The 10,788-nt window shown below is 35.8% G+C and overlaps 1 protein-coding gene across 1 annotated transcript; it reads right to left on the bottom strand.

The window, feature by feature from the left end:
• Nucleotides 1-2,340: 2,340 nt before the first annotated feature.
• Nucleotides 2,341-8,378, bottom strand: LOC114330663 (thioredoxin domain-containing protein 9). The gene is made up of 2 exons (XM_028280070.2): nucleotides 7,831-8,378; nucleotides 2,341-2,913 (listed from the first exon to the last, which is right to left on the bottom strand). Exons 1-2 carry the CDS (start codon nucleotides 8,252-8,254, stop codon nucleotides 2,600-2,602), a joined length of 738 nt encoding a protein of 245 aa, XP_028135871.1. The 5' UTR covers nucleotides 8,255-8,378; the 3' UTR covers nucleotides 2,341-2,599.
• Between the last annotated feature and the right edge of the window lie 2,410 nt (nucleotides 8,379-10,788).

The raw sequence follows: 10,788 nt of genomic DNA, 5'->3' as shown, positions 1-10,788 counted from the left end.
TAGGAATTAAGAAAGCAAAACATATATGATAATGATAAAGTTTTATTACTAGCGGTCGACAAGACAAGGATTCCTGTCTTGACAACAACTTCTTGTCTTGTCTTGAGAAAAAATCAAGGAATTTAAAAAAAATCTTGTCTTGACGTTTTCTGGACATCTTATATCTTGTCTTGGCTCAAGAAATTTCAAGATCTTGAAATATCTTGATTACCCGGTCAGGTGATTCCACGGCGACCTTTTTTTTGCGTTGCGTGCTAACACGGCCTCCACTGCCACTGGGGGAGTCCCTGATCTGCACTTGTTTCCTGATGAACCCAAAATTGATGTGTAGTTGCATGCATACAATAAGCAATTGATGTTTCGCACATATTCTAAGCACAAAGCTTAGCTGTCCAGGATTTCATAAAAATTGCTGAGCCAAATCGAAACTTTTTAGACATCTAAAAGGATTTTGATTATTTGGAGGATGAGATCGAAGTAGAAAATGCTATAAATGCTACTACTTTAGATTTTAACTCTCCTGTTAGTAAAATTAATTACCTTATAAAAAAAATCAAATACTCAGGGCAAATGCAACTTAAATTTGACAGTGCTTGCGAGGCCATAAATTGTAAGATGACTATGCCAGAACTAGATGTGCCTACAAGATGGCATTCAACTTTCGAGATGCTAACATGGGGTTTAATTGTAAAAAATTCTTAAAACTATATTTTGTGACAACAACCAAAATAATAATTGGAAAATGTTAGATAAAGAATGGTTCTGATCAGTAAATTTTGTCAGTACCTGAGAAGGTTTAAAACACTTTCTACAATTCTCGGGTAAAACGAAAAAATTCAACGGGAAAAATATTGCACACTCCCATTGGTGGTAATTAGAGTAAATTGACTTTTGAACAAACTGGAAATATGGGCTCATGAACTTGATAATAAAATTGATAGAGACGCTACCGATGAGCAATTAATTTACTGAATTCAAGCTGCGAAAGATAAAATACTGAAACACTATAACAAAACTAATTAGATATACTGTATTGTTATTATTTTGAATCCTCGCCATAAAGTAGAGGCATTATCCTCTTCATCTTGGGAAAAGCTTCTATTATTAGTGGCAGTACAAAAATTTGAACAAATATTTTAAAGCTAACTACTTTAATAAATCCCAGAATGATCTATAGAATCCAACACCAGAGCCAATACTTAGTCTGAAAAAAGAAGATAACGAATTTGATTTAGATATTACTTACCTATTTAAGAAAGCTGATAATGATAAATGATAACTTACAATCTTGGCTTGGAAGTATGAAATTGAAAAATACTTAAATGAGCATAGGTCAGAAGATTCCGAGAATATACATACATACTTGATTGGTGGAGAAGACACGAAAATATCTACCAGTCATTATCGAAATGGCCAAAGATTTTCTTGGAACGCCAGCAACATCTATACATGCGGAAAGGCTATTTTCAAGAGCAACTTTAACAATAACAAAGCCAAGAAATCAGCTAGGCGTTGACTCCATAAGAAGGGTCATCTGCCTTAATTCATGGCTTATCAATTCTGATTTAAAAATGTGCTAAGTTTGTTATTTAAAATAAAATCTAGTTTGTATTATTAGGCAGTCAAGATATTTCAAGATATCTTGTTTTCTTGACAAGAAATCTTGGTATTGATATAAAATTTCTTGTCTTGTCTTGAAATCTAAAATTACTTCTTGTCTTGAAATCAAGACAAGATCCTATTTATTACGGTAAGACTACAGCCAATGCAATACCAAGGAGTTTTAATATCGCATCAGCCATATTACCCAAAGCTTTTTTTTTAATTTAAACTATAGAACGCATACATTCTAAATAAAACTTACCTAAACTTGTAAAGGCATTGAAATAAGAACAGTACATTAATTCTGCATGTTTTCAATTCTAAAGAAAGGCTCTTCTCAAGCCAGTTCATTTGCCTTCTGATTGCCTTGGTAGCACAAATCGCCTTGTTGTTTTTTTTTTTCACTGCCTACTCTCTTTAATACATCTTCCCTTACTCAATTTAGTACCTACCCATTAAAGACATAAATTTAAAAAGTTATTGGCCCATATGTTGTTTAGAATGTATGAGGATATTATAGATTAAAAAGTATGTAATACACTTCTGTCCATGTAAAAATATAGTGTCACTTATTTTATTGTTTAAAAATAGCACAATACTCTATTACAAGAGGTGTCAACTGTTTTAATTTTGATCTATACTTTGGCTAATATTTTTTATACTGTATCCACTGCAGTACTTCCTCTATAGTTTGAGGTGAGGTATCTTATTCATTTTAAGGAATTGAAGACAATATGATTTATGAAAATGTTTCTTTACTTAAATCAGTATAAAAAAATTAAAAAGCATGTGTTACATGTGTACGTTAATATTAGGCATCCAAAACTTAAAGTTAAACAAACACTGGTTGGCATCAATAAAGTGGAGATCTAATAAATATTAAGGAATAAACATTGTAACAAAATATCAACATTATTTCAATTATAGTTTCAGTATTATAAAATACTTTATATAAATATACTCTAGGCACCTTATCCATTAGCATATTCACTCCACTTTAATCTATACCCAACTCAGCTGCTTCTTCTGGCGTTAGCTCTGGAATATCATTTTTGAGTCTGGTTTCGGATTTGGCAGATTCCCTCATTATACCATACTCTTCTATGTCTAAATCGTCGTCATCATCATCATTCCTGCTCCTAATTGTTTTGAAAATTTTCTTTTTCTCTTCAGTATGATCTGGGGGTATCGATAGGTCTCCTTCATACTTTATTACACCGTTTTGGGCTATTCTCCATTCAAGTATGTCTGTTGTGAATTCGTCTGTGTTGCCCAACTGGCTGAAACCTACAATCTTGTCTACCATAACACCTGTAAAGAAGTTGTAATTAGTATTAATACAATTTATGTTCAGTATCGCGACAAGAAAAGAATTTAAACCATGGCTGACGATGTGCAGGGATAGAAACGGACATATAGTTAGTACCAGCGACACAGTAAAAAGCAGATGAATTGAGCGCTTGGTACAATTGTGTATATGATACTTGAGCACAAAGAATTACTTGGTATTGGAAGTGGAAAATGATTCGTCACCCCAAAGACCAAGAATGTAAAACCTCCTTCAGCATTGGAAGTCAGAGAAAATAATCACACACCTCAAAAAAGAACAAGTCCCCAGGAGTGAACTGTATCCCTACACAGCTCATCAAACATGAAGATAACAGCATTATGCACCAAATTCACAGCATTATAGTCAAAGTCTGAGAAGAAGAACAAATGGCAGAGGAATGGTGCCCTGAAATCATATATGTATGTCTACTGTATAAGAAGGGAGATTTAAGTACACAATATATTCTCCAACACCCTGAACAGCCATTTAAGTATGTACATTGAACAATCTTTAATAAGTCGAGGCAGATTATGTCTTAACCCTTTCAGCTCCGCTTCAATATTTTCAACCTCAGCTCATGTGGCGTCAGAAATAATTTCGTCTGAATACTTATGTGCCATAGACATGCTTACGTGTCCGTGACACTAATCTATAGTCATATGTGGACATGCGTATGCCTCACTGGAGCTGAAATGGTTAAGGTGATGATTTGAATTTGGATCACACACCACACCAGGACTTCAAGAGATGGGAAAGATGAGAACCTTCTTAACGACCTCACAAAATATGGACCTTAAAATAAACTATGAAAATACCAAAATGATTTCCATCATTAATTCCAAATAACAGAGATAGAACTAGAAATGCTGAATAGAACTTCAGCATAGACCAGTATAGCTTTGAGGTCATAAATAAGTTTACCTATAAAGTGCGTGCCTCCTAGTGGCGGGATTCGGGCAACAATACATTGGCTTATAGGGCAGTCCTTACAGTAGGGATCCTGGGCTATACAGAAAAATGCAGGCAGGTGTGGGGTAATACTGCACTTTGGTTGCATTGGTGGTGTATTGGCTAAACGTGCAGGGCAGGGTATGGTGCTGATAGAAAAGGCATTCAGGCATCAAATATCAAAAAAAAAACTTTTTAGGCCATAATAATGAAAAGACCTTCTCCAACGCAATAAAAACTTATACTGAAATGATGGCATCTCCTGAGGTAAAATATTCCGGAAGTAAAATGAGCCTCCGTTCGGATCTCCGGGTGAGGACTATCTCATAGGGAACACCATTACAGGTTAGAAAAATCAGGATAGGGTCGTGGAATTTTGGTAGTCTTACAGGTAAGAGTCTGGAGTTAGTGGATGCGCTCAAACGAAGAAGAGTTCAAATTGCTTGTATTCAAGAAACTAGGTGGAAAGGACAAAGGGCGAAAGAACTAGGTGAAGGATACAAATTGTGGTATGTAGGGAGTAGTAATACTAGAAATGGAGTTGGTATAATTGCTGATAGTGAAATGAAAGATAACGTAGTAGAAGTTGTAAGAACGAGTGATAGAATGATGTCAGTGAAATTTGTAATTGATAAAGAGGTATTGAATGTTGTGTGTGTATGTATGCTCCTCAAACAGGTCTGGGTGAGAATGAAAGAAGAGCTTTCTATGACCAATTAGGAGACGTACTGAGCGATATTCCAGCAGAGGAAAAAGTTGCAATAGGAGGACGTGATTTCAATACATATGTGGGCCAAGCCAAGACAGGATATGAAACAATACATGGGGGATTAGGCTTTGGAACTAGAAATGAAGCTGGAGATGACATGCTTGAATTAGCAACATCATTGGATATGGCGATTGTTAACACATTCTTTAAAAAGAGAGAAACTCAACTTATAACCTACAAAAGTGGACAACATCAATCCCAAATAGACTACTTCATGATAACGAAAGAAGCCATACGTGAATGCAAGGACTGCAAGGTAATAGTTAGTGAGAGTGAGACAGTAAGCCAACAACATAAGCTGCTTGTTCTGGACATCGAAGTAAATAGCGAAACTAAACATAAATATCGGAGAGGACCACAAAAAATCAAGTGGTGGATGCTAAAAGATGAGAAAGAAGGTCTATTCAGGGAAATAATAGTAGAAAAAATATGTTGGAACATGAAAGGAAGCCCTAACACAATTTGGAGAAAAATGGCCAACGTTATTAGAGAGACGGAAATACTATTTGAAGGAATATATATTTTGAATATATTTTGCGATTGAAATACTTGGGGAAACGTCAGGAAAGAAGTTTGAGGATAAAGAGATTTGGTGGTGGTCAAATGAAGTACAAGGAAAAATAAAAGAGAAGGGAAAATTATTATAAAAAGTGGCAAGAAACCAGATCGGACATAGATCTTCAAAACTATATGGTCGCTAAAAAAGAAGCAAAAGTAGAAGTAGCAAAAGCTAAAGCAGAAGCGTATTCAAACCTATATGATCAACTTGATACCAGGGAAGGCGAAGCAAAGATATATAAAATACCCAAACAGAGAGCAAAGAAAGCAAGAGATTTTAATCAGATTAGATGTATCCGAGATGAAAATAATTAAATACTAATTCATGAAAAGGACGTGAAAAAGAGATGGAGAAAGTATTTTGACAGTTTATTAAATGAAGAATTTGACAGACAGCCTGTGGAGTTAATGGAGACAGTAACAGCAATGGTTACCAGAATAACAAACGAAGAAGTGGCTCAAGCGCTTCAAAAAATAAAGAAAGGAAAAGCAGTCGGGCCAGATGATGTTCCTGGGGAAGTATGGAGAACATTGGGAGAGACAGGAATAAGTTGGCTAGCAGGTATATTTAATAGAATTATGGAAGTTGGACAAATGCCAGACGAATGGAGAAGCAGTATATTAGTACCTGTCTACAAGAACAAGGGAGACATACAAAATATACAAACTACAGGGCTATAAAACTACTTAGCCACACCATGAAAATAAGGGAGAGAGTAATTGATAGACGGATACGTGAAGAAACCGAAATGTCCGATAATCAATTTGGCTTTATGCAGGGCAGATCAACAACAGATGCAAATTTTCATTGTAATGCAATTGATGGAAAAATACAGGAATACAGAGACCAACGCTCATATGGTATTCATTGATCTTGAGAAATCATATGATAGAGTTCCTCGAGAGATTCTGTGGTAGGCACTCAATAAAGGAGTCCCTGGCGAATATGTAAAGATTGTGAGAGATATGTATGAGGGAGTAATAACTAGTGTTAGGACAGGTGTGGGGGAGACTGATAAATTTCAGGTGAAAGTAGGATGGCACCAAGGCTCAGTGCTTAGTCCTTATTTATTCTCATTAGTTTTGGACCAGATAACAGCGAAACTACAGGGTAGCATTCCATGGTGCCTAATGTATGCTGATGATGTAGTGTTAATAGGAAAATGGTAAAAGAGACTTAGAACAAAAACTGGAACAGTGGAGACAAGCTCTGGAGGCAAAAGGTTTAAAACGTGGTAGGACAAAAACAGAGTATTTCGAATGTTCATTTAAAGATACAGTTAGTACAAATAAAATGTTATCTTTGGATGGTGAAATGATTCTGAAAAGCAATAGTTTTAAGTACCTAGGAACAGTATTACAGAGTAATGGAGAAATAGATGGAGATGCATGCAGTAGAATTAGGGCTGGATGGATGAAGTGGAAAGAAGCGAGTGGTGTGTTGTGTGACAGAAAAATTCCAATGAAGCTGAAGGGAAAATTCTATAAAACAGCCATAAGACCGGCTATGATGTACGGAACTGAATGTTGGGCAGTGAAAAAGAAAGAGGAACAATGAATGCATGTGGCGGAAATAAGAATGCTTAGATGGATGAGTGGAGTGACAAAGAAGGATAAAATTAGAAATGAGTATATTAGGGGAAGTCTAGGTGTGGCATCAATTGATGCCAAAATGAGAGAGCATATGTTAAGATGGTTCGGTCAAGTTCAACATCGAGATGTTAATCACCCAATACGAAGAATAGCTGAAGTGCAGATTCCTGGAAGGAATAGGAGAGGAAGACCAAAGAAGACCTGGGTGGAGACGATTAGGCAGGACATGTTGGTAAAGGGGATTAATATTGATATGACCCAAGATAGAATTGTGTGGAGAAATGCAATTAGGAACACCGACCCCGCATAGGGATAAGGCAAAGAGAATGATGATGAAATAAGTTTACCTATCTGGTTCTCTCATGAAAAGAGATAAAACATTCACACAGCTGAAGAAATAAAACGAAGGATGCTGATAGAGACAGGTAGATCTCATACTATAGTAGCACCCACTCATCCTATGTAGGTACCAGTGCTGACATGTGTGTCAAAAACATGGACATCTCTAAAACAGAAGCAAATCAACTGTTTTTCTTCAAAATACTCAGAAGAATAATGGGTGCAATCTGTAAGAATGGTATTTGGAGAAGGCTATGTAACTTCAGATTATACAAGAAGTATAAAGAAATAATAAATAGCAGAGATGTAAAATCTTTCATAAAAATAGGAGGCCGAGATGGGCTTGACATGTGTCAATAGTATGTGGATATTACTTACCCAGAGAACCCTTAGTAGAAAATAGGTGTAGAGGTAGACCAAAACTGAGATGAAGGAACAGTGTGGACAAAAAAAGGAGGAAGATTGACACAGCAAATTGAACAGTTGGTGATAAACAGAAACCGCTTTTGAATTAGACTGGGGAAGGTTGAGGCTCAACTAGGGCTGTAGCACTATTGACGATAATGATGAATATTACATATTATGGCAAGATTACTGTAAGCACAACAATCAATGAAATAACTCCTTCAACTTGAATATCAAGAAACTTGACAATACAGCAATAAAGCATAAATACAGCAGACATACTTACCATTTTGAATAAGAACAATGGTGGGTAACGTTTTCACTTTCAATTTTTCAACTAAAAACGGACATTTTTCGGCATCTAATTTAGTAAACCTGGTTTCGATGTGCTTGGGAGCAAGAATCTTTAGATGTTTGTCTACAATTTTGCATCTAAGGGTTGAATCTCTATAGAAATGTATGATAACATTTTCAGACTTCTTGATGAGGTCGAAAAACATTTTCTCCTCTGCCAATTCTTCGTATTTCCCATGGTCACGACTCAACCATATCTTTTTCTGTTCTTCTAGCTTCTTCAGTTCTTTTATTCTATTTATTTTTAGCTGTTCCAGGTCGTTGGTGTCCAAATTGTCTATTTGGTCTATTACTGCATCAACTTGCTTTTCGATAGCTTGCGTTACTCTCAATAAATTATTTTCAACGGCGTCCATTTTTTGGTTGATTTAGTAACGATTTACTTTAAATTTACTTGTTTTAAAAGGTAAATTTGGACCGGGTGTTTATTTATGGATGCATGGATACAAAGACGTTACAAGAGGAAATGTCAGTGTCAGTGTCATTTGTATTGTCACTGTCACCTCTAAATGTTTACTGTCAACAATACTTGCTAGTGTTAAATTGGCTGCCTACATCTCGGTTAAATTTTTATTTGACTACGTAAGATATTATGCCGTTATGACGATATAAGATTCGATTTGCTTATAGATTTTTATTAGCCACAGGTCATACCATCATCATCATTCAGCCAATTGCGTCCACTGCTGGTCATACGCCTCCCTCAGGCCTCAGTTTATTCCAGTATTCTCTACATGGGGCTGCTTGTAGTCAGTTTCCCACTAAGTACTCTATTCACATCGTCAGTCCATCTAATCATTCTAAACCGTGATCGCCGTTAGTTTCTTTTATAGTTTTTGGACCACATTCCATGATTCACCTTGTCCACTAACCATATTGTGTTTTAGCTAAGGACTGAGGATCTTGCCGAGTTCCATTTAAGCATATCGTGATGGTTTCGACAACTAAACAATAAGGCCTTTAAATGCTAAAACCCTCTTAGCGTGAACAGACACTAAAAAATGGTCTCCAGTTCCCGGCAGGTCGCTGGTTCCCGTCCAAGGCAGCGGTAGGATTCAAGGACAGCGGGTGCGAAAAATCCCTGGGTTATAGGAGGATGCAACGCCTAACGCTGCACATAATTACATAATATAAGTAATACAAGAGCTTATCGTAAGATGAGAAAATCATGAAACTGGTGGAAGAACGAGAAACTATAAGAATTAACGAAATTATAAGAAGAGGTGAATCTCAGGTCAAACTATAAAATCTGGAAACATATTTCAGTATAAGGGGAAACAGAATTGATAACTGAAGGAATAATACATAAAAACATACAGAGTACCTATTGTCTGCATTTCTGCAAAATATCTAAGACAGAACATCAAATACAATCTGAAAATAATCCAGGTATACGGCCCCACCAGCGACACGAAGATATACTTTTGCCTTCTAAGAGAAAATTGAAAGAGCAAAAAAGCAGTAACCGGTCCATTACAATCTGATAATAAGAGATTTTGATGGTAACCTCGGAAAAACAAGAAGTGGTAATCGGAAATTTTGGAATCGCAGTAGCAAACGGAAGACGAGATATCAGAAATGCCTAATTTTCTGTTTGCAACTTAAAACATACGCACTGAACCCTTGTCTTCAAGAAGGAATAGAATAAGAAATAGACGTGGATTAGTCCAGATAGAAGAACTAAAAGTGAATATGTTTATACCTATAATAAAAGACAAAGACATATATTTCAAGATGTAAATGTACTCAATAAACTATCAGCGGGAAGCGATCATAGACCAGTAAGAGCCAGAGTGTAGCATTACAAAATTCCGCTACAATGTTTTGTTTTAAACCCGCCTAATAAATAATTATTCAAAAAACTCATACAGAAGTAAAAACTTCAAATTGTATACTGGTATAAAATCGTTTATTAAAAACTATCTAAAATGTCATCCAAATGGCTTGCAAAACGTTTTCGTTCTAATTCAGAACATCTTCAGTCCCTAGAATGAAGTGTTTCCACGTTAGATTAAAGCAAAAAGGTTGAAATTGTGACTGTTAAAAAGAAAAAACATGTGGGAATGTCACCCCATTTGGTACCCGTAAATATAAAGATATATGTCCAGTAAGTACCCAGTAATGAATCAGAGGATTTTTCAAACGGCGTCCAATTTTATTTAAATAGTAGAAAGGTCCTCTAGTCAGTGTAAGTATTCTTTGTTTATTTGGTTATGGTAGTTAGTTTCTTCTTAAAATCCCTCCCATTCCTCAAAACGATTCCACGACCTGCCACCGAACAACCACTGAGCTGTCGTTCGCAAAAGAAGGTTTGAGTGGCTGCTCCTTCTTCTTAAGCCCCATTTCGATCCCCAGTATTCATGTAGTTACTTTTATCCATGACCCCATCTGAGCCGACATTTAAAACGCTTCAAGAGTAATGATAAACCTGCAAAAAAAGCACAAAGATGATAAACAGTTGCAAACGTTGCATAGTTTGGAATCTACTAAAGCAACCAGAAGCATACATATTGGGACCGTGCAAGTTCGGAAAAGCGACACCTGGTTTCTTCGCTCTGCACTTTTATTTGCGCTTTTAATTATATTGGCCAATTATATTAGTCCTTGTTACTGGATAATTGTCAAGGCCATAGTCCAAAAAAATAATAAGTACAAGTACAAATACAAAAAAAAAGACAAGAAAAAAAGTACAAGAAGAAAAAATAAGATTCAGGTTGTTATTAAAACGTAAACAATTGTATGTAGTAAATAAAATTAGTTATTAAAATGCAGTAATGCAAGCAAAATACAATTAATTACATTTACCTTTATATAATAATTGCATATCATATCAATATTGTGGAGCAACATACAGGGTGTCCCGAAAAGATTGGTCATAAACTATAACACA

The sequence above is a fragment of the Diabrotica virgifera genome, chromosome 9 (genome assembly GCF_917563875.1).
Source record: "Diabrotica virgifera virgifera chromosome 9, PGI_DIABVI_V3a".
NCBI lineage: Eukaryota > Metazoa > Arthropoda > Insecta > Coleoptera > Chrysomelidae > Diabrotica > Diabrotica virgifera.
This window is presented reverse-complemented; position numbering and strand designations above follow the sequence as displayed.